Source organism: Vigna angularis, chromosome 1 (assembly GCF_016808095.1).
Source record: "Vigna angularis cultivar LongXiaoDou No.4 chromosome 1, ASM1680809v1, whole genome shotgun sequence".
Classification (NCBI taxonomy): Eukaryota; Viridiplantae; Streptophyta; class Magnoliopsida; order Fabales; family Fabaceae; genus Vigna; species Vigna angularis.
In genome coordinates this window covers 57,386,801-57,410,737 of record NC_068970.1, presented here as the reverse complement: position 1 = coordinate 57,410,737, position 23,937 = coordinate 57,386,801, and the positions used below count along the sequence as shown (strand labels likewise).

At 34.0% G+C, this 23,937-nt stretch overlaps 4 protein-coding genes across 8 annotated transcripts; 2 read left to right on the top strand and 2 right to left on the bottom strand.

Annotated features, from left to right (window-relative positions):
* Positions 1 to 2,817: 2,817 nt before the first annotated feature.
* On the bottom strand, positions 2,818 to 4,831 carry LOC108330654 (protein-tyrosine-phosphatase MKP1). Its single transcript, XM_017565164.2, has one exon. The coding sequence runs from the start codon at positions 4,615 to 4,617 to the stop codon at positions 2,968 to 2,970; it is 1,650 nt and encodes a 549-aa protein (XP_017420653.1). The 5' UTR covers positions 4,618 to 4,831; the 3' UTR covers positions 2,818 to 2,967.
* Positions 4,832 to 9,122: 4,291 nt separating this feature from the next.
* On the top strand, positions 9,123 to 14,014 carry LOC108330664 (pentatricopeptide repeat-containing protein At1g13040, mitochondrial). Of its 5 annotated transcripts, XM_017565181.2 has the most exons (4): positions 9,123 to 11,156; positions 12,194 to 12,250; positions 12,403 to 12,459; positions 12,767 to 14,013. In XM_017565181.2, the coding sequence occupies exon 1, from the start codon at positions 9,464 to 9,466 to the stop codon at positions 11,018 to 11,020; it is 1,557 nt and encodes a 518-aa protein (XP_017420670.1). In that variant the 5' UTR covers positions 9,123 to 9,463; the 3' UTR covers positions 11,021 to 11,156; positions 12,194 to 12,250; positions 12,403 to 12,459; positions 12,767 to 14,013. The 5 variants fall into 5 exon arrangements, with proteins under 5 accessions (XP_017420670.1, XP_052737069.1, XP_052737065.1 ...); XM_052881109.1 differs by lacking the exon at positions 12,403 to 12,459 and having other exon boundaries at positions 12,767 to 14,014; XM_052881105.1 differs by lacking the exons at positions 12,194 to 12,250; positions 12,403 to 12,459; positions 12,767 to 14,013 and adding an exon at positions 11,291 to 11,561.
* A 231-nt stretch (positions 14,015 to 14,245) lies between these two features.
* LOC108337628 (uncharacterized) lies at positions 14,246 to 16,312 on the top strand. The gene has a single exon (XM_017574195.2). It carries the CDS (start codon positions 14,992 to 14,994, stop codon positions 16,000 to 16,002), a length of 1,011 nt encoding a protein of 336 aa, XP_017429684.1. The 5' UTR covers positions 14,246 to 14,991; the 3' UTR covers positions 16,003 to 16,312.
* Positions 16,313 to 18,074: 1,762 nt separating this feature from the next.
* Positions 18,075 to 23,469, bottom strand: LOC108347599 (filament-like plant protein 3). Its single transcript, XM_017586959.2, has 5 exons — positions 21,621 to 23,469; positions 21,450 to 21,526; positions 21,155 to 21,266; positions 20,838 to 20,954; positions 18,075 to 18,716 (listed from the first exon to the last, which is right to left on the bottom strand). Exons 1-5 carry the CDS (start codon positions 22,965 to 22,967, stop codon positions 18,363 to 18,365), a joined length of 2,007 nt encoding a protein of 668 aa, XP_017442448.1. The 5' UTR covers positions 22,968 to 23,469; the 3' UTR covers positions 18,075 to 18,362.
* Positions 23,470 to 23,937: the final 468 nt, after the last annotated feature.

Below are 23,937 nucleotides of genomic sequence, written 5' to 3'. Positions count from 1 at the left end.
TTTTACTGCGGTTCATTTTAACTATATCTTACGGTTTAAGAACCGCGGTATATCCAGCCGCGGTAATAAGTCAGACACTTTAGGCCGCGGTTATAACCGCGGTATATCCGTTGCGGAATATGCCGCGGTTGTCGAGGGAAACGCGACCTAAATCCATTTTTTTTAAAAAAAAAAAACCATTATATGCCGCGGTTGTGGTTCGAACCGCGGCATATTCCCCTGCAGTTTTTTAAAATTGCAGGTCTGTTTTTGTGATATCCACTTCCACAAAAACAGACCTGCATATAAAAACATGTACACAAATTCAATTTGAACATATGTTCAGATGTATTTCAACATCAAATAAAGTACAAAGTCTAAGAAAATTCTATCTAATGAAATGCATTGTTTAAATCTAAGAGCTATTGTATAATCTAACTATATACTTCGCAGCAGCGCTCCTAATTAATAATACAAGAACTACAACACACATGACCAAAATTAAAGCAAAAACTATACCATACATTACCAAAATTATAGAAATTTCATACATTACCAAAACTATAGCATTATGCAAAAACTAATTTATCAATCATGTTAAGAATGCAAAAGGGCATAAATACCTGGAAGAGGAACGACGAAAACACTTGGTGCAAAAAAAACGAAATGGCAGCGGAGAGGGAATGACGCGTTTCAAACGATTTTGATCGGCTAAAACTGTTTTTTATCGTCAAAAATGAATAATGACCGAACAATTTGAAGTTTAAACGGTGAAAAATGAGGTATCGGAGACGATGGGAGTCGGAGGGAGAAGAAAAACGCGAAACACAGCGGCGCGAAGAAGAAGACGACATTGTTCCAAGTTTTAATTTTTAACTCCGAACGGGAGAATCTACCGCGGTTCACTACTTAACCGCGGTATATGCTGATTAAAAAAATTATCCTAAATGGCATTTTTGAAATTATTTTCAAACTATATGCCGCGGTTCAGCGGGCAACCGCGGTATATACCTCGAAATATTTCAAATTCATTTTAAATTAATTTCAGGTAGGGGAATATGTCGCGGTTGCTCGTAGAACCGCGGCATATACCCCTGTAACGTGCTGAACACAACTGTCTCCCTAACTGCCTTTTGGTGACAGGGGTATATGCCGCGGTTGCTCTGCGAAACCGCGGCAGATACCCCTGTAACTTCTGAAATTCTCTGACTGGCAGAGAAGTTGAGAAGTTACTGCGGTATATGCCGCGGTTGTCCAGAGAACCGCGGCATATACCCTTGTAACTTTTGAAATTCCCTGACCCAGTCAGCACCTGCAATAAATTGGGATGTGTATATGCCGCGGTTCTTTGGACAACCGCGGCATATACTCTGTGATTTAATTTTTTATTCACACGTGACGTCAAAGGTAATGGTTGACTGGTGTATATGCCGCGGTTCCCCTCTGAACCGCGGCATATGTTTTCGTTTTATTTACAAAACTGCCACCGCGCACCATTATGCTGCGGTTTCCGTTGAACCGTGGCATAATGTGCGCTGTAAAAACCCAATTTTTTACTAGTGACGGGTGGATATTCAAGATACCTGTTAATCACAAAATAGCCAAATTTTCTATAATAATTTTGATTTCAATTCACTGGCTATATATAGCTAGTTAAATCCAACTGATAAAGCAAACAATAATTAATAAGATATTAATTTTATTAAGATTTTTCCAATATATTTGTCATATGTCATCAAATCTTATATTGTTAATCTTTTTACTAATTTCAAACACCTACTTCATATACCAATTTCAAACACCTACTTCATATACCACCCATGACATAAGAAGTCATAAAACATCTTTAAAAATGGTTGAACAAATCTAACAAATTTGGGTAAGAATTAGTTAACTTTGACCTTTATTACACATTTCCTCTTATTCAACACAAATCTTGAATCTAACAAAATTTGGTAAGAATTAGTTAACTTTTTATTTAGTAAAGTGACAAAGGAATAAATATAATTAAGCATAGTAAAATTACTGTGAATAATTTAAAATTACACACTTTTGATTAAGACTATACTATGGTTAAAAGATAAAAAAAGTCAACAAATCAGACTTTACATTGATTTATTTTAAAATCTACAACAATAATTAATTTAACAATAATATTTATTATGAATGTATTTTAAAAGAATTGACCTGTTTAAATATTATTGTTTTAAATTTTATTAATTTCTTGCTTCGTGTATAAAATTTGTCTTTATATTTTTGTATGTCATTCTTATTTGTTATAATTTATATATATATATATATATATATATATATATATATATATATATATATATATATATATATATATATATATATATATATTATCTTTTATTACTTACATTGTGTTTTACTAAATAAACTTTTGTAAGAGTTAATTTGCTAAGAATTAATTTTGTTGGAAATCTTTATAAAATTTCTCGATTGAAATTATCCTATATAATTTATTAACTACTGATATCACTGAGTTGTTTTAGATAAATAATGATAATTTAATTTGATAGGGTAAATAACAATTTATCAACTTGGTAAAACTTAACAATACATCAAATGACCAACTCGACCTTATTATAAGTCACTATATTAACATTGAATCTTAAAAATGAATATCAATGTATGGAAACAAATTTAAAGAAAATTGTGACTCTAATAAAAGTAAATTTGTCTCATATTTATATGATATATATAATATGTGCCTTTCATTTCATTGGAGATTCACATCAGGTTTAATCCAGGAGGCATGCACCAATATTCAAACATAAGTGAGCCAACTATGGCTGATCTATACAACAAGAAGCAATGTAATAAAGTTAACTTTTCCACATATATAAGGTTTATACTTCAAGCATAACAACCTAGCTATCCTACATGACACAGTACCACATTACAATGACCTTTGTCATCATCCTCAACAGCAGCAGCAGCACTGACGATATCATCATATGAAATTAACTATTTTGCACTGTTTTCATGGTCGAATTGCTCGCAACTAACATCACTCAACAAAGTATCATCCAAGGCAGGTAATGAGATTGACTTAGATCTTACTCGGACCTTACTGTTGCCGGTCGAGAGTAGCACCGTACGAGGTGGCAGGTTAGTCCCTCTGCGCTCCGCAATGGAGGGTTTAGACCCTTTGAACGCTAAACTAGACTCTTCCCTTACCGAGGTCTGATTAGCCAAAAATGCCTCTGGAGATGAAGATACACCTTCTTTTTGAAGTAAAGGCCAAATCTTTGAGTCAGACGCATCTTCATCGTAAAAGGGTTTAGAAGATGAAGGCAAAGGATCAACATTCATGTGGTGATTTTCCTCTACAATGTTCATATTGGAGGATGTGAACCCTTTCATGGTACTTCCAGTAAGCTTCCAAGTTAATCTCCCCCACCCATTTTCCTTAGAAGGGAGGCAATTTTCTGATCCAGCCTTGGACAATGAAAAGGGTGGAACAACCCCACCAGAAAGTGCCTTGTGAAAAATTCCAAAGTCCAAATCATACTCCTCAACTCTCCGGGGATGAATCCCTACATCAACCTCCATTGTTTCAACGTTCTTCATCTCTTCATGCCTGTGAGAAAGAGCAACCCAAAACTCCTCAGGCTCTTCATCCTCAACCACGGTAACTATCTCCCCAGTCGCCCTCTCATATCGAACAACCTGAGCAGCTGCATGACGCGCCTTGCAACACATCACCGTGCCACACTCCTTCCCAACCCACACATATAAAGTACAAGAAACATGCACAATAAACGCCCCACGCGAATCAAGCGCGTGGGCGCATGGGTTGTTGACCATCTTAGGAACAAGGTGAAGAGGGTCGTAGGGAGAGTGAGGAGCCATCCTATACATTCTGAGCACAGAACTAGGACTCGGGGGCGTAGCGTGCACGCGCTTCTGACACTGCAATAGCTGACAAGCGAAACCCATGTTCGGATTGATGATGCCACGCGCGTTCTTGACGATGTGAAACGCGTCCTCGAAGCTCTGGTTCTCCCTCCACATGAGATACGCGATGACCAACGAGGTGGAGCGTGACACGCCCTGGCAGCAGTGTACGAGCACGCGCCCACCCTGTTGTCGGACATCCTCGAAGTAATCGAAAACGTCGTAGAGAATGCTTGTGATGTCCTCCGAGGGACTGTCCCTCAGCCATAGCGTTTTGTAGACGAAGTCGCTTTTGAAATACTCGGGGCAAACGAACCCCACGCAATTCAGCACGTGCGTTATCCCGTGTCGCCGCAAAACCTCCTCGTTCTTTGCCACCGTGTCACTTCCCAAGTACACGTGCTCCGCGATTTTCGAACATTCCTTGTCGTAGAAAGCCAACTTGTCTCTCCTAAGCTGAAAAACTTGACCCGAACCCGAACCCAAATTTGATGATCCTTTGGTGGACCCTCTTGGGGTCGGTGGCGGAAGCCAAACCTCGAGATCGTCGCCGCCGGCGCTGGGCCACTCCTTCACCGTGTCTTTCCTGATGCAAAGAGGCTGAAGGGATCGCGGCGGTTTCCGGACCACCGGAGTCTGGTCCGTCCAAGAAACTGATCTGGAATGTGCTCTCCAGTGAACACCGGTGTCGGCGTTGCTACTCTCTTCTCCCAACATGGGTAATCGACAAGACTCGATTTTTTTTAACTGGGTTTCAAACCACCAACCCAAGTAATAATGGGTTGAAAGCAAAATGCAAAAAGCTTTGAAAGGGAAAATGGTAAATGGGAAATGTTGTGTTTGGTATAAGTTGGAATTTTTCTCACCTGAACTGATTGATTGTGTCTCACTCTCTGACTTGATTCCTTTTTCTTATGGATCTTGCAGAGGAGAAAAGATGATGCAGAAAGAAGTAAAGAAGAATTTAGATTTTGCAGAAATGGAAAAAAAGGTGGGACTTGATGGTCATGGTCTTTCAGTTTGACCAAAAAGTGCCACCTCAATTTGGGACACTTTTTCTCAAATATAATAATAATAATTTACCTCTTTACAATCTGCATTTATTGTCAAACATTTTTTATTGACTTCTCTTCTCCCCTATTAACTATGTTACCAATTTTAATATAACTATAGAGATTCAATTTTAATGAGAACTAAAAGCCTGTGAAGTAAGTCTTACGGAATTTAATTTTGTTCAATTGTTTATTTATGTATATAGCTGTCATTGTTGTGTTTCTGAAACAGTTTAAATATTTTAGGTTTTTTTAAATCTCGTAGTCAAACTATATTAATTGTCTTTATCAGCAGATGTTACAAACGAAAAAAAAAGTTTGACCGACCGAATACTGGTTGTTTGTTCTAGAATATGAATTTGAATGGTTTTGTTTATAATATGTAGAATTCTTTTTGTGCTATCAACATTAATACTATATCCTCACATTAAAAGATATCATATTCGTTTTGTCAAACTATAGAAATTATCAATGCATACTTCGACTGAAGTACGCGCATAAATTGTGACGTTAAATCAGATACTACTTTAGTAGAATGCTATATTAATAAGAAAAGAAAACTATAATTAAATTTGGTCTTCGAGTTTCTTATGCGAACTCCTTGAAAGTAATCAACTTTAACTTTACAATGATTTAATATATTTTTTGTTACATAACAAAAAAAATATGATAGTAAAGGAACTGTTTTTTTTATATATATATTTCATAAAATATTTCATTTCCAATATATTTAACTGGTCCGTTTAATTTCCTAATAAGTTAATAACGTTCAATGAAAAATAATCATGAAGAAAATAAATAAAGTAAAACTTCAATCGTTTCATACAAAAATGTGGATAAGTAATATAATTTTGTTAGTTTAAACCTTTTGCACTGTAACGTCACCATAATTTGATAAATCAGTGGAATGTATCCAACTTAATAGTAGAATGAACGAAACAAAAATTACATTGTAGAATTTATGAAATAATGATAATTAAATAGTAAAATGTGCTGCAAACGGCAAAAATATAAAGAAATGCATTCAATATTTAAATTTCTAAGAATAAATTTAATTGCTATAACATTATTTAAATAATTATGTTTAGATATATTACTATTATATATAAAAATAAAAGTATCTATATTTTTCTTTCGACTTTATGAGTGGAAGCAATAGTAACTGAGGTGCATTAAATATATGTGATTATAATTTTAATATTTTTTAGTTAAGTTTACTTGAAATATTTTTAATATCATTAATTTCATTTAGATAGGATAAAAAGTATCTTTTACTTCAGAAAAATTATATATAGAAAACAAGTTATATGAAAATAATCATAGATTACGAATTTACAGATTTGTTAAAATAATTTAATTCTAAAAAATATTTACAATTTGAAGTTTTTGTCTCGAACATATAGCTGATTTTTTTCATCAAAAAAATAAATAAAATCTACATTAAATTATTATTTTGAAATATTATAGGTATTTTTAAAACATATAGTTACAATAACTTATTTTTAAAAAAATCTTTACAATATATAGGACCATAGGTAATTAATCATCGTTATATATATTTAGAATTCAGGATTTAAGTAAAACATATTTGCAAATGTTTCTCAATGAACCATTTTTAAACCATTATAGTTCGATAAAATAATTTATCTATCCATTAGATTTATTAAAAATATAAAAAATAGATCATATTAAATCCATGTAATTTTTTTTTTCTATTCAAAAATAGATCATATTATCTAATTTAAATGTTTTAAAAGTATATTTTTAGAATTTTTTTACAATAAATATTTTTTATAACTTTTTAAAAATATGAATTTTCTGTCAGCATAAACTAGAAGCTACCGGATAAAGTCAATCTAAAAAATATTTTATAATACATTATAAATTTTTAGTTTAAAAAAGTTTTTGAATACATTACATGTGTTTATTTTATTAAAAACATTAAAAATAACATCTCAATTTTGGTTGGATTAATTTTTAATTTAAGATTTTAAATATTGATTTAATCGAAAGTTTGTTAACAGTTTTAGTTTGACTGGTTATCAATAATAATATGAGATTATTTGAACGTTTTGCTATAGACAGAAAGAATTGAAGATCTTTGATAACGTCTTCTGTTTTTGAAGGAAAATGTATGTGTCTAGCTACTTGAGAGTAAACCCTAAGCCTCGTCGACCTTTTTCTAATATTCTCTTTAACAAAAACTATGCTAATGTGCTTCTGATAATTAATAATTAAATAAATTCTAATTGTGAGTTTATCAATTATTATCTTTTATATAATCTCTTTTGTTATATATACATATAAGTGTATTTAATTATGTAAATATCTTTAAACTTTTTAATTAGGTAATCAATATCTCTAGATCAATTAAAAATATTATTACCTTCTAATGTCACTCTTGTATGATTAATAATTAGAATGTTGTAAAATACTTGATTTTTTAAATAATACAATACAAATATTTTTAAAGCTATTTTTTACTTTTATTTTAGAAAATGTTGACCTAGAAGTTTTACCATCCTTACAAAATTATGTAACAAAAATAATGAAATATTTGAAACGTAATTAAGGCTTTAAGATATAAACAATATAAGTATATTTAAAAAAAAAAACAGATATAAGTATGTAAAATAGAAAACTATTAGAAAGTTACTGTCAAAATAAATATATAAAAATATCGATGACATATAAAAATAAAAATTTATTTAATTAAAATTTTTTGGGGGTGAAAAAAAAGATAACACATAAAAAAGCAAATCAAATTTTCCGTGGAAAAAACTACCTTTTGAAGGAAGATAGAAAACAACAATACAAAATAGACTAAAATCATCTTATGCACCATAATATATGTTTATAGATGATTCCAAACATTTTCATAAGTTTTTTCAAAAAATAATGGCAAATGACACCTGTTTATATTTATTTGATAAATATTATAAAAGTAAAATAATCATAAAAAAGATAAATTTTTATATTTAAAAAAAATATCAAATAAATATAAAAAAATTGTGTTAAAGTACCATTTATTTTTTTTAGCGCATATATAAAATTATGGTCACAATTAAAAAAAATTGTTAATTTCTTTTCTAAATCAATTCCTTTGGTGCAAGTACATGTGATTCAATATAGAGTTTCTTACACTTTACTACTTTCTTTCTTCTCACACTTCCAAACTTCTCTATTTTCTATTAAAAATCAACCCACTTTCAAAAATTGATTAAAAATTTTATACATTTCGAAAATCATTAAAATTTTAATTGATTTTCAAAAGTTTGACGAAGTTTTAATTGGTTTTTAAAATCGGTTAAAAAAATTCCTTAATCGATTTTTAAAAATCAGTTAGAAAAATTTTCTAACTAACTTTGGATTAAGATTTTTTTAAATCTTTTAGTTTAATTTTTTTGTTTTTTAATTATTATTAATAATAATAATTAAAAAATTAAAAAATATTAAAATATTAAAAAATTAAAAATAAAATTTAATATTTTAAATTAAAAACAAATAAAAAATTATATATTTTAAATTAATAAAAAAAATAGATAAAAAAGTTTAAAAGAATATGTTAACCGTATTTGAAAATACGGTTATTATATTCAATTTATTTCCAAGATTAACATATTTTTTAAGGTTTATTTTTTGTTTTTAACTTTTTAATATGTTTTATTTATTTTTGTTTAATAAATTATTAAGGTATATTTTTTTAAAAAAATCATTTTAGTGTATTTTTGAATTTTTATAATAATAATAATAATAATTTTTTATTATTAAATTAAAATAAATAAATCTTTTAATTTTGTTTTTTAATTTAAAATATTAAAATTTGATTTTAATTTTTTTAATATATTTTATTATTATTATTATTATTAATAAATAAAAAACAGAAAAGAAAACTAAAAAAATTTAAAAAGTAAAGAAAACTTTAACCAACATTTTGAAAGAAGCTTTTCTAAGAATTTTTGTAATCAATTTTCGTAAATCGATCAAAAAAAAATTTAACCGATTTTTAAAAAGGGATTAAAAATTTTTTTAATCCATTTTAGAAAACTTAAATTCTTTAATCAATTTTTCAAAATTGGTAATTACTAATGAAAAAGATAATATTGAAATTTTAGAAGTATAGGTCTAAAAGTTTGGAGGTGTAAAACCAATGTAGTTGTGCAGTACATTAATCCTAGTACCTAGAAGCGCCAAAACCTGTAAGTCCCAGCTCAATCAGGCTTTGAATGGTTCACAGTAACAGCGTCATACAAAAAGAAGGAAACAAAAATAAATCATTTTCTTCCTTCCACTCCCTTTTTTGTTGCAGATGGAGTGAGAAGAGAAGAAGCAAAGGGAAAAAAACAACAACCACTGTCACCAAGTGTAAGAAACACACGCACAAACAGTTGGCGTGCCTCTTCATGACTGTAGTTGTTGCGTTCATAGCTATAGAGAGAGAAGGTGCATGAAACGGGGTTTGGTTTGGGCGTTGCTCCTGCTGCTATGCCTTTGGAAAACCTTAATCTGATATGTATCAGAGCAGCATTGGCGCACACCGCCTCGCCTACCGCTCTCACATATCCAAGTTTGTAAAAGCCGGTCTCATCAACCACGCCATCCACCTGTTCGACCAAATGACCCAATCCAATTGCCGCGTCTTCAGCGTCGACTACAACCGCTTCATCGGCGTCCTCATTCGTCACTCCCGCCTCCACCGCGCCCACCACTACTACCGCCACCACGTCATCCCTCGTGGCTTCTCCCTCCTCCCCTTCACCTACTCCCGCTTCATCTCAGCCCTCTGCTCCTCCCCCAACAACCTCCCCGTCATCCAGGACCTCCTCCTCGACTTGCACGCTCTCGGCTTCGTCCCCGACATTTGGGCCTTCAACACTTACCTCAGCTTCTTGTGCCGCCACAATCGCTTAGAAACCGCCCTCGAAATCTTCCACTCCGTGCCCTCCAAGGGGAGAGAGCCCGACGTTGTTTCTTATACTATTATCGTTGACGCGTTGTGCAAAGCTCAACGCTTCGACGAGGCTGCTAGGGTTTGGCGTGGTTTGACTGGCAAAGGTTTGAGCCCTGATTTTAAAGCCTGTGTTGCTATTGTTGTTGGTTTGTGCGGTGGGGGTCGCGTTGATTTGGCCTATGAGCTTGTTGTCGATGTGATCAAGGGTGGGGTGAAGGTTAATATCTTGGTTTACAATGCTTTGATTGATGGGTTTTGTAGAATGGGAAGGGTTGATAAGGCGATGAAGATTAAAGCGTTTATGAGCCGCAATGGGTGTGTGCCGGATTTGGTTACTTATAATATACTGTTGAATTACTGTTGTGACGAGGGGATGGTGGATGATGCCTTGCGGATGGTGGAGACAATGGAGCGGAGCGGGGCGGAGCCGGATTTGTATAGCTATAATGAGCTGTTGAAATGTTTTTGCAAGGCTAATATGGTGGACAAGGCTTATATGATGCTGGTTGAGAGGATGCAGACCAAAGGACTGTGTGATGTTGTTTCGTATAATACTCTTATCACAGCATTCTGTAAGGTGCGCCGTACTAGGAGAGGTTATGAGTTGTTTGAGGAGATGTGTGGGAAGGGGATTAGGCCAGATATGGTGACGTTTAATATACTGATTGATGCCTTTCTAAGAGAAGGAAGTATCCAAGTGGTTAAGAAACTGCTTGATGAAATGACAAGGGTGAGCATTCTTCCTGATCGTATATTCTATACTGCAGTAGTTGATCATCTGTGCAAGACTGGAAAGGTTGATACGGCTCATAGTGTTTTCCGTGACATGGTGGAGAATGGGGTAAATCCGGATGTAATCTCTTACAATGCACTTGTAAATGGATTCTGTAAGGCTTCTAGAGTTATGGAAGCCATGCGTCTATATGATGAAATGCAGAGGAATGGTTTGTACCCTGATGAGGTAACTTTCAAGTTGATAGTTGGAGGGCTTATAAATGGGAAAAAACTTTCACTGGCCTGTAGGGTTTGGGATCAGATGATGGAGAAAGGCTTAACACTTGACAGGCATCTTTCTGAGACTCTAGTAAATGCCATTCAATCAAGTGAAGGTGCATGAACATGGCCCTAGTTTACGTTGTTATCCTCTCAAATTCATCACATTTTTCTTTCAAAAGGGAAACATGACATAAAACATTTTCTCTGGATACAATGCACCAAAGCTTAGCAAAGTCGACTTCAAACATTTTCTGCAGGTAATTACATCTGGAAATTGGTTTGTCCTACTTTTATGATGCCCGTGGTGCAACCCCATACCTTTTTGTATGTCTATCCTCCCATATACTATGTGGTGTAACACTACTAACTCACAGACCAGCTTCTTGTAAAGGATCCAGACTGAGGGCAGTGCTGCAATGGTTTCTTGCTACCAATGGAAGTAGTGGCTTCTTAAACCTTTTTCTGGAGCAGTATCCAAGTTTTGTTTGATATTCTCAACAAACTGTTGAGTTGGCGGATTGCATTTGTCAATTCAAAAGGGAGCATTCAGTTATTTTTGGGCCATTTTTATACATAAAGGGCTGTGGCTTTGTTTCTCACTCAGCACAACTGATATTAGTAATTGATGACTTGGTTGGAATCAGTCTAGCTGCCTATTCAAATCCCAATTTTTTCTTCTATGCTCATGTTGAAGAGGCAGGTTTGAGTTATTCGTATGTTATCTGATATTTTCGTAAATCCTTCACCAGTGACTGCTCAATTCAGACTGATTGGCAGAAACATCAATGATGAATGCCTTATGTCATTTTATGATTCTAACTATTATGGTCCTGTTTCATCAAGATGAAGTTTGTGGTTGCAGAGGATAATTTGAACAATGAAGATTTGCATTTATTGGTGATTTCATCTTGTTGTGACGTGGGCCTAGGTCCTTGTTGCCTATCCTAGTGAATTGTTGAACAATGAACTCAGGTTTCATACCATTCTGGAACTTTTGTTGACAGACCCTCAGCTTCTTATTATTTGAGTATATGTCGGGACATATGTAACTTAGTGGAGAATTGTGGGTGTGGAAAAAAGATTCACTAGGTAGCCTTGTTAGGCTTCAAGATTCAAATTTGTTAGACTTTGGGAAACTGAGATTGGCACAAATTATATATGGCTTCTAATTTTGGATTAGCATACAATGATACGTAATTCTAGGATCACACATTTATATAAAATTTTACAAGTTTGACCTTTATTAGCATTATTTTCTGGTAAATTATTATGATGCTTGTGCCTGTGTCTGCAGCATGGAACTTCAGGCTTCTCTAAAGAAATGTTACCGTGATCATTACAATTATTCAAAGTATGTTTCTACTTTTTTTAATTCAGCACATTCATTTATTAGAGAGCTATGATATTCAGTATGATTTTGTCGACCAATGGAACAAAACAAACAAAATATCGTAGGGAAAAAATGGATGTATGAATCATTTAAAAGGTTGCATTGTGTTTCAGAACGCTGTTGAGAATCAATGGAGACTGACTGGAAACTGCAATATCTAAAGTTATTTGGTAAATTTTCACATTTGTCAGTGGACTGCTTTATAGTTCATTTATGCGAGAGACTCTTAAATTAAAATAACGCTTTCTGCAGTTGGCAGTTGTTACATTTAGGTAGATAATATCATGGTGCTGTGTATTCTCTGTAGTTGTATTGAACCTAAGGAATTAGAACATGTTTTGACTGCAACTTTGATTATTTGTTTGATTTGGGAAGGTGGGGGAAGGGTTGATATCTGGTATTTGTCTATGAAACAAAATAAGTATATGATATCAATGTTCCCTAGTTCATTGCATGCTGGTATTTCCTTGTTGATAGATTCTACCCTAGACGAACGTTGAACCTTGGAACAGATTAGCTGAATGACAACTGCAACCAGCACAAAAAGCAGTTTGCAGATTGGTTTGATACACAATTGAAGAAATACAAGTAAATGGGGCTAAGAGAAAGTTTAGGTGAAGGACATAAGTTTGATGATTTCCCGATGGTAGTGAATCATCTAGGATCACCATCCAACCAACTTCTGGAGTAGGAAAGAAAAATCGGAAATGATTAAGAAAATGCCATGTTGGTCCAAATGCCAGTAAATTTATTGTATTAAGAAAACTAGTTTCAAAACTGCTACATTTTAGAGTTCGTTTGGAAAAGTGCAGTGTTGAGATTGGGTTGACAACTCCATTCATTCACTCACTTTCTTGACTGTGTATTAATCAAAGATTTTCATTTCAATGACAAATATTTCTCCAATGTGGTATCCCAAGCCCTTCATTCAAACATATTATTACACAAATTGTAGAAATTCCTAACCAGCTCCGTTTCTAATATAATCCCAGGCCATAAAATGAAAGTGGGCTTAAAATTGTGTAAATATATGATAGAAGGAAAAGAAATACATTATTTCCTGCAGTATTGAACATCATCAGACCGGGAATAATCAATTGCGAGGTCTGTAGTCAAAGTTTTGTGACAAATTTACAGATGAAACAGTGTTTGATTTCCTGCATTTCTTTTGTCGCAGGCTTCTCGCTGAATTCCTATTTAATCCATGTTGAAGTTTTATACTTTTTAGATTACTGTGTATTTGGGTCCTATACTTGCTTTGCCTTCCATTGCTTTAATGTTGGGCATCTAAAGAATATCAAAATCATGTCTCCGTTCTGTTGGAATTTCTTTTGTTTAGATCATCTAAAACATGGGTACTTGATTTTCCAAGTTGGATCACATAAGTTTTTTCTTCAATGAAATTTGTTGGCAGCTTGGATGTATATGACTCTAATTTGACTAGGTGTGACTTGGGGTATGGGTAGGTTCATTTAATGTCGAGCTAGATAATTTTATTATAAAAATTGACATTCTTTCATTTAAAAGGACATATTTCCCCAATTTGTCCCATTTTTATTTATTTATCGACGCAAGCAAACCTGTTCATCTTGTGAAACACTGCATATAAATTTATACAATCAAACCTATTTATTTAAGCATAAACCTAATTAAAAATTAATATAATTAAAAATTTATCTTTTACAAATATTTGTTTTTAAGTTGCAACACTTATTCATTTTTTTGTGTGTGAAGAGAGTTTCAATTGAAACAATTTAAATCCAAATAAACATTAAAGGTATTTTAGCTGCATTCCTCATTTTTTTTTTAATTTCAATTGAAATAAAACTCAATTAATATATATATATATATATATATATATATATATATATATATATATATATATATATATATATATATATATATATATATATATAAAGTAAAATGTTCGATTTTAGGTATCTTGTGTAACCGAGTTGTTATACGGTGTACTCCACTTATTCTGAGCATATAACTTTTAATGTTTAGGAAATATGAAATTGTTTCTCTTTTTGATGAGGCATGTTAAGACTGTTTATATTTTAACAAAAAACTTATTAATTTATTGCTGAAAAATGATTTCCGAATGTTGACTCACAGCGAGTTCCTATCTTGAATAAGCTGTTCACTTTATAATAGCAGTGTGTGCTTTTGGGGTCCACCTATTTTGGACCAAACTATGGGAAAGGTATCATCCGCAGTCTGTCTCTATATGCATGTTAATTGAGATACAAGAAACTCAGTGTTTGGGAGTTATAACTCAGAACATGTGTTTTCAATAACCTTTAGAAGATTTTATAATAAATTCTGAAACCCTCACTATTCAAGAATCCATGCCACCTTTAACTTAAGGTCTTCTTCTCCAGTGCTGCTTTCTCTACATTGTTATAATGTACAGTACATCCAGATTATCTGCCATGTTCTTTTTTTGTCCCTGAGCATTATAAATACAAACAACCTCATAATCACTTTCTCTACATTGTTAAACGAAGAATACAAAACATTTTGCCCCACATAAGTGGCTTATGTTCGATTCTTTCCCTTTATATGAATCATCCTTGAAGTTAACTTCAAGTCATTCCCATTCCCTTTATATACTTTAATTTTTGATTTACCTTGATTCCTCCTTAAGATCATTCTCTCCCTATACCACCCTTCGTTTCTCTTCATTTTCCTCACTTCCCATGTCTCGTCCAGAAAAAAACCCTCATTTTTCTCGACCATCACAGCCTGAATTCGTGATAGATGATGATAGAGATAAACCACATATTTCACATGGGCCACGCCAAAAACGTCGTGCCCAACCACCCCCTCAGGTAATAGCTGCACCTATACCTCAGAACGAAGAACGTGTTCCATTACGACCACCACCTCAACACGAAGACCATCTTCAATCACAAGATCACCCACCTATTTCGCAAGGACCACGCTCAAAAAGAAGTCCAAGTAAATATCCAACAAATCAAGGTTTGCGACCAGTTAAGTCCTCAAAGGTAAATTTCCAAGAGCCACCTCCCTCTGCCGAAGCCCCTCCACCGCTGCCACCCTCCGACAATCCTCCGCTGCCACGCCGTAAGCCCCTCAGTGATCTCCGCCACACCGGTATAAAGTTGCCGGAGGAGCAAAAGTCTCCACCTTTGACATGGTTAGGTGCGTGCTTGTGTGTGATATTTTGGCTCATCATAATCATAGGAGGGTTGATAGTGCTTATAGTGTACTTTGTTTTTCGGCCACAAAGTCCTCATTTTGATGTGTCTAGTGTGACCTTAAATGCTGCATACCTTGACCTTGGATATCTGCTGAATGCTGATCTAACCATGCTGGCTAACTTCACAAACCCAAACAAGAAGGTGCATGTGGACTTCAGCTCTGTCATCATTTATCTCTACTATGGAAGCACCCTCATTGCCACACAGTATGTTGAACCTTTCTCTGCTGCAAGGCTTCAATCAAGGTTTGCAACGATCCACATGGTGTCTAGTCAGGTTCAGCTGCCATTGAGAGAAAGCCAGCGCCTTGTCAAACAGATGGAGGGCAATGGCGTGATTCTCGAAGTGAGGGGAATATTTCGTGCAAGATCAAAACTGGGAACCATTTTGAGGTATTCGTATAATCTCTATGGCCGTTGCAGCGTCATGCTAACACGTCCTCCTGATGGCATTATGCTCAAAAAGAAATGCAGAACGAAGCGCTGAAACACTCATTTAGCACCAAATTTGATGATATACTTATATGTCAATGTTCTTCAGAATTCGGGGGTTTTGGTCTTCTTAATTTGCCCATTCCTCCTCCAAAAATAACATGTTCAAAGCTTAGCCTTTTTCCCCTCCCCGCTACATGTAATTTTGTTTCTTCTGGAAAACTATTAGAGATTGTTATAAACTAATAACAGCATTCTTAACAATAGTTCATAGTATGAAAAGTAGTATTATGTAGTTCCAACAATGAAAAGGAAGCAACATATATAGCTTCCTACTAAACCAGCCAAAGCAAAAATTGTTTACAGTTTGCTCTTTAAATTTTTTTCGAGCTGATTGAAGTGTGCAGATGAGGTTTTGTTTGCCTTTAAAGGGATAATAACATAATATGATAGTCATCTTATTTATTCTATTATATCCCAACTATCAAACCTAAGTCTTATAAGTTGAATAATTATTAAAAGATTAAAACTTTACCATTATCTAGAATAAGTGAATTCAGGTCGTTATAATTAATTACTTTCATTTATTTATGTAGGATAGAAAACAAATTCATCCCTATAGTATTTAGTTCTTCGTTAAAAATAAATAAATAAAGGACGAAAAATGAGAGAAAATGCCAAGGCAAATTGTATACAATTATTTGAAATATAAATTCAAATAAAAAAATAATATTAAAGTTTGATGTAATAAAATATCAACACATATATATCTAAAATTAAAAAATAAAAATAAAGAATATTGTAAAATTTAAATTTAAATAAATTTAATTTTGTTAAAAATATTCAAACAATATTTTATTTTTAATAAAAATATCATTATAACATTTATATAAAAATTAAATATAGTTTTAATTTAAAAAGGATAAAATTATGTAATATTTTTTAGAAAAAATTAAGACTGAATTAAATAGAAATAAAAATAAAAAATTAAATTAAAAAAACAAATTTACATTTAATTATAACAGAAGGCCTAACTACTCTTGGTTTATTTTTCAGATCTTCACACATTCCATAATATTTTTAAAAAAATAAATTTTAAACTTAATTCAATGTTTTAAAATATAAAATTGATTTATAAAACAATTTACATTTAATTATATATTACAAATTTATCTTATTTTTATTCAATAAAATTGATTTATAAAATAAGAAATCAAAGTAAATCTCTTACATATTATTAGTCACGTCATGATTTTGTTTAACTTACGCCAATATTTATTCTCGTCTTACGTACAACATAGGTAGTTAAACAGATATAACGGAATCAAGATCCTCTCGAGTGCTAGTTTCTCTCTCTTTATAGCCAATGTGTGAACCATAAGACTAATCTAAAGGGTTTCTTCAAATATAATCTCATCAAAGTTTACGGGAGGAAAAAGTCATTACCACCCAGTAGAGGAACACCTTTTGTGACGTTTGTTTAGAACAATGGTTGAAAAGCCTTCATTGGCAAAATAAAATGTTGGATCTATTTGGTACAAAAAGTAAAAATAAAGGTAATTAAATCATGATTTAATTAGTAGAATAGCATTAAATGTACTATGATGGTAAAGAAAATTAAGATTTTGAGTATTGAATATCATTCAAATGACGTTCAAACTGTACTAGCTTATAGAGATTTGATAGAAAATAAAGAAAGGAAAAGAGTGAACGGTTAAACGTAAAAAAAAAAAAGTACTAAATTAAAATGCAGAATATTCTATAAATTTTGCCCAAAGTAAAAAAGCTTTGTTTTTGTTTATATTTGTTGAAAAGATCAGTCGAAGACGGCCCTCCCGTCAAAGAGTGGTGGTAGTGGTTGAACAATTCACCTGTTCCAATTATACGTCCTACTAGGGAGAGGTTGATGGATCCATTGATCTCCCAAAGCAGAATTAACGCTGATTCGCTCAATGGAAGAATCGGGCAAACAGAAGCTAACAAGGGTTTTAACTAAATCGACAACTAGAACTTAAGATGATACCCAAACCAATAAAATAAATATATTAAGCTGATCGTATTTGTTAATTGCTTTCACGGAATGGTAACCAAAATGCAATAACAGAAGCAGCAGGGAAATAGCTCATCTTAAAGCGAAGAAGTGAAGATGCATTTATGTTAATTAAAATTAAACTGTCTTGGCGAACTTAACCTACTTTAACTCGAGTGAATGCACCCTCACTTTTATACTTCGGAGACTTACTTTCTCACTTTACAGGACCCTAATGCTAAACCAATAACCACCATGGCTGGCATTTTTTTTAAGAGATGGTATGTTGATGGATAACTACAATTGTAACATGAATCAAAAGAAATCAACATAGATACACAAAAGAAGATAAGAAAGAAAGAAAGAAAAGACAAGAAAAGGCCCAATTACAACAGAGGTTCAGAAAGCTCCATTTCATTAGAAGCCTCCTGTTGTGTAGCAGGTCGCTGCTGAAATCCAACGAAGTCCATGCCAAGCCACTGCCATGGCCAACATACATACCTAGGCCGATTTTGGCCCTTTGAATCTTCCCTGTTTTCAATGTCTTCGAGCTGATGAGTAAGCTCCTCAACTCTGTCTCTTAGTCTAGATGACCTCAAGTCAGCTAACTTAAGAGATTTTTCTGCTGCATCTCTGGCCGCCATGGCAGCAGCAGCTGTTTCTTCTTTGAATTTTAGTTTCTTCTCTGATTCTAACATGGATTGCTTTGACTCTTCAAGTTCCTGCTTAAGTGCTGCCAACTGCAGAATTGCATATAACATGACCAAGAATATTCAATGAAAACATACAGCATTACAAGTGAAAAAAAGTCCACCAACAGGTGACTTTGTATGATCTCAACTAAAAATATCAATATGCTGTAATTACAGAAATGTATTTCTCAGCGAAACCATAATTCTAGAGAGCAAAGGCAGCATCAGACAATGGATGCACAAAAATTATTCCAGCAAAGGAATTCATGGAAACAAGATATCAATCCACATAAACCATTCTTGCAATTTCATTAAAAAACTTAGGCTTGCTCGCGTTTGAGAGAATGCTCCAGTTTGAGAAATCAGGAAAAAAAAAGTGAATGATGCAACGTTCCATGAAATAACTGAAAATAATTCAGAAGCATCATGTTAATTAAATCCAACGCCTCTTTAAGTTCTTGGAGTAAATAATCAATGACGTGGAGATAAAGAATTTACAGGTTTTCTAGATTTTTTTTGCAGTGCCCTTTCTTCTAAGTACAACCCTTTATCCCACTTAAGTGATGTTGACTACATGAATCACACTAAATCATTTCAGCACGATTAAAACACAAGAGTACAAAAATATTGTTTAGCGTGAGATCTTCCTTGATGACTTACTCCAACGCTCTTTATTTGTCTCCCGCTACTTTTCATGGGACTATAAAACCTACAATTTGACAATTCTGTGTTCAAACTACCTTTAAGGATTGTCCATTTTCTTCAATTGGTGCTACACAAAAAATTTTCTTATATATAATCACTCCATATTTCATAGTTGCTTGTATAGCTACACATCCATTGTAACATTATCATGTGTTACCCAACCTTTCTCTCGTGTAGTATAGCTGGATATACTATAGTACAATAAATTTGGCTGTAGGTTTGATAGGTACTTTGCAATCAATAACATCCTCAGTAATTTCAAAATCGTTTTGTATTATTAAACAATGAAATGTTATCCCACTAGATAGATGATATCAGCTACACGAATCACAGAACACCCTTTGGCTTGGTTAAAAACCAAAATGTTAGTTAGAGATCCCATATAATTAAACTAAGAAATTTAAATTTAAATTTCAGCACAATAAAGGAAATGTGATAGCTCTTAAGTATTAGAGACATTAACTTCAAAAAAGAGACAAAATTAAGGAATAGGAGAATGTGGACGACTTTCACTCCAGCCAAAGGCTCCTTAACAACTCAGCGGGTACCATTTTAACAATCCAAACATCTCACTGGACTCGATCACAACAAACTAGTAACTACTGTGTTTTACATGATTGGTTAAGCTATTCTCGTTGAGAATCCTATCCTCGAGCCTGCACAATATCCATGCATTAAACCCAAAGGTTCTTGCATATGAGCGAACATGTAAGGTATGTAATCATTTAAGCTTTTCAGATGGTTCATGACTACTAGCAGCAAGCTACTAACTATTACAGTTGAGGTCCATCTGTTATCTGTTTCAAAGATGGGTAGCTCCACCCATGTTCTTGACAGCTAGGGGTCTCAAGTTGGAGTTAAGGAGGAGAGTTGTGCTGGGCCCTCAATGACCAAGATAAAAACATTACACCAAACATGTCCTAAAGTAGGGTAGAATTGATTTTGCTTAATGTAACTAGGATGTGTGATCAAATTAATCTAAATCTTATATTTACATTGAACATGTGTTTTCAATTGGAAAATGCTAGCTAGGATTATTTTTCAACAATAAAAGAAAGGGGATAATTAACAGTAAATTTTGAAGCCCTGACTTCCTCATTGAACATGACTAAGAGTAGAAAATTTCACACCAACTAGAGATAGAGTAAAATTGTAATATATAAGTACCTAAAACCCACTTTCTAAGTCCCTTCTATACAAAGGAGTATTAGAGATATTACATTGACTAAAGATACAGCCAAATAATAGTATACAAGTGGTTGGCAACCCCATCTTGCATTGTAGGATTGAATTAAGCCTAAATCCACTTTCTAAGATAAAGTTTCAAATAGCACCCAAAATATCGTAAATTAAATTTCAAATACATTAAACTCTATGCATATTGGGCAAAGTAGAAAAAAAATTGGTCACATCCTTTACCTATAACAAGCAAGTCTATGAATATTTGAAAAATAGATAGCATACCTGTGAGACAAATTCCTGTTCAACACCTCTGCCTGCATCAGCCTCTTGTTCTGCTGCCACTTTCCATCTGTTAATTTCCTCTTCAGCAGCAGCGATGTCCATCATTAGCCCTTCAATCTGTATTACAAATAGGCCAAGTTGGTACCTCGTGACAGATGTATAAACAATCAAATGTCCCTAACAAATTATCCATGGACTAAGGGGTATACACAAACAACAAATTCTACATTCGACAAAAATACCTACATAAGGATAAAAGTGCCAATGATTAAGGAACTAGATCAAATTAAACTTATATAAAACAAAGTTAAGCTTACATTTTCATTTGCCACTCTCTCCTTTTCTTCAAGTTCCTCTATCCGATGCATTTTTTGGTCAAGCTCCTTGGCCTGAGCTTCTACATGCTGCTTAAGTAAGCTCAACTCTGCCCTTAATGCAGTCAAGCAATATGCAAAGAAAAAAATTTATGATGTCAACACAACTGGAAATTGCAAACATGCAAGTTTTTCAGTCGACTGTAAGTGGTATCAAGGGGTATGATTTCCCTTCATCAAACTTTAAACTAGATGAATATCAAACAACTGCGATTTAATTCTATTGTTTGTCATATACCTTAATTCACCCACTGTATGCTTCAGCTCAATGATCTCAAGCTGAGATGCCTTAACAACATCCTCCAAAGCACCAGCCTGCACACAATGCGTCCATAAAGAATTCATGAGGGAGTCTTCAAAATGCAAAATGCTAATTTCATTAAAAAGTAGAGAGTAATGGATGCTTAACCAAAGAGTATATTTCATCCTCTTCTTTTTCCGTTCTATCCAACTTCTCATTTGAAGCTGCAACTTTTCCATCTCCGAGAAGCTTACTGAATTTGAAATCTATTCCAGCGTCCCTCAACCCGTTCTCTGCAGCTTGAAAAAGCTCATTCTTTCTAGATGATGGATCGATTGCCATCCTCTTGGACAATGCACTTCGAAGCAAAGAACCAATTTGATCCTTCTCTCTAACCAACCGAGCCACCGTCTCATCTAAACTTTTGATCTCACGATTCTTCTCCTCAACCACTTCCTTTGCTTTCTGAACAACAATTTTAGTCAACTCATATATGGACTCCATCCCAGCCAAAGAGGCCCGTATATTCTCCTCAACGTCTGTTTCTTGCGGAACAAACAAAGATTCAGATAGCTCCTCGGTGCCACCATCATCAATTATCTTAACAACACTGCAAATCTGGTTATGAATTTTGGAAACAAGGCTCAACTGGTCGATCAACAAAGGTCTCTGGGATTCTATTCGAGACTCCAAACTACTCAACTTGTCCTCACACTCACCAACAAAGTCCTTCAATTGCAAAGCCTCACTTTGCTCCTTACTCAAATTCTCCGCAACCTCATTCAGACTCTTGTCCCTAACAGCCAAATCCCTCTCCAAATCCTCAACAATCGAAACCTTCTTCGCAACCTCATCCCTCAAGCCACTAATCGTGGCCTCAAGCTGAGAAACCTCAATGGCAATCTCGTAATTCCGCTGCTCCATTTGCTCCCTGGCCTCGTTCCTAGCCTTAACAGCCGCTTCGTTCTGCTTCAAAAGCTCCTCTACAATCTCGTTGGCGCGCTTGATGATGCCGTACGCCACCGCCGCCATTCCCGTGTATTTCTGCGACCTCGGAAGCGGCAGCGCGCTGCCGGCGAAGTTGCTCACCTTCGCCGAGATCTTCTCCATGCCAGTGACGAGCATGTGGCTCGAATTTCCAATCTCCGATCGCAGCGCGTCGCGTTCCTTCGCCGTTTCTTCCAGTTGCTTCTTATTTTCTTCAAGTTGCTTCGCCGTCTCCTCCTTCTCGCGAACGGCGTCGTCTCGCTGGCGGCCAAACTCATCGCGCTTCTTTATAGCCTCGTGAGCCAAAGTCTTCAATCGGTTGAACGAAACCTGTAATTCGGACTTCGTATTTTCCGCGGCAACGCGCGCTTGCCGCTCCCGATCGAGTTCTGCAAGAACCTCCCGAAGTTTCTCGACGGAGACATCACCTGAGGAGGGAGCCTTCGTCTCTACAGGAATCGAATCACCTCCGTCGTCCTCAACGTCACTGAGCACTGCATCGGAATCTAGGTCGCCGGCGCCGGCCATTTAATTTAATAACATATATATGACAGAACTATAGATGTGATGATAAACCCTAGAAATTGGAGCGACGCAATATTGATAGAGTAGTAAGTAGAAACTCTAATATAATGTAAAATGGTCTTCAGCTATGCTTATTGTTGCTGATGATTATAGATTGACGAAGAAACACCGCCAGAACGTACCTACCAGTCAGGTTCTGAAGAATTTAGGAATTTCCGATTGAGAATTTGTTTATTTTCTAGAATTTGAAATCAAAATTAAGGGTGCTAAAATAAAACCATTGGTTAATGATTATTTTGTTTTCTACTTGATGATGAATGTGTAAAAATGGAGAGAATAAATAAATATATTTAAAATGGGAAAAGAAAAGAAGGTAACATGGGTGGGAAGGAGGAGTTTTTCGCCACGTTAGGATTGGACGGGCCTGATCTAATGACGATGGTAATGGTGGGCGCGAACCCAGTAGATTGGAGTGATGGTAGGTGGAAAGAACGAAAGGAAAGTTGGTTTCGAATGTGAACACACATAGACTAAATGACTAAATGAGGAGGAAACGTGTATTTGGGGGAGAGTGCTCATTCATTCAGTAAGGAATATTAGGTTTAATAGTAATATTTATTGGTAATATTATTAATTTTAGTTTTTAATTATGTATAATTTTGATTTGAATTTGTTACAGAATTTTTATCTCTTGATTTTATTAAACATAACAATTGGTGCTGTTAGTTACAACACTATATTTATTAAATTTTTTAGATTCATATTTTTGAAATATATATATAATTAAATTTTGAATAAATAAATATGTGTATACATAATATTAATGAAAACATGCATATATATGTTCGTTTCTATTTTATGATAATAGAGATAATAAAATTATTATTATTTTTAATATTATAATTACAAACTTAAATGTAAATATTTTTATAAAATTAAATATAAATAATTTTGTAGATAACTTTTTAATTAA

What these genes read in the sequence shown, in the direction of transcription:
- LOC108330654 (XM_017565164.2), bottom strand. Translation starts at nt 4,617, where the DNA reads ATGTTGGGAGAAGAGAGTAGCAACGCCGACACCGGTGTTCACTGGAGA.
- LOC108330664 (XM_052881109.1), top strand. Translation starts at nt 9,464, where the DNA reads ATGTATCAGAGCAGCATTGGCGCACACCGCCTCGCCTACCGCTCTCAC.
- LOC108337628 (XM_017574195.2), top strand. Translation starts at nt 14,992, where the DNA reads ATGTCTCGTCCAGAAAAAAACCCTCATTTTTCTCGACCATCACAGCCT.
- LOC108347599 (XM_017586959.2), bottom strand. Translation starts at nt 22,967, where the DNA reads ATGGCCGGCGCCGGCGACCTAGATTCCGATGCAGTGCTCAGTGACGTT. An exon ending in CATACAGTGGGTGAATTAAG is followed by an intron (nt 21,267 to 21,449) that starts GTATATGACAAA and finishes GACTGCATTAAG; the next exon opens with GGCAGAGTTGAGCTTACTTA. An exon ending in AACAGGAATTTGTCTCACAG is followed by an intron (nt 18,717 to 20,837) that starts GTATGCTATCTA and finishes GCAATTCTGCAG; the next exon opens with TTGGCAGCACTTAAGCAGGA.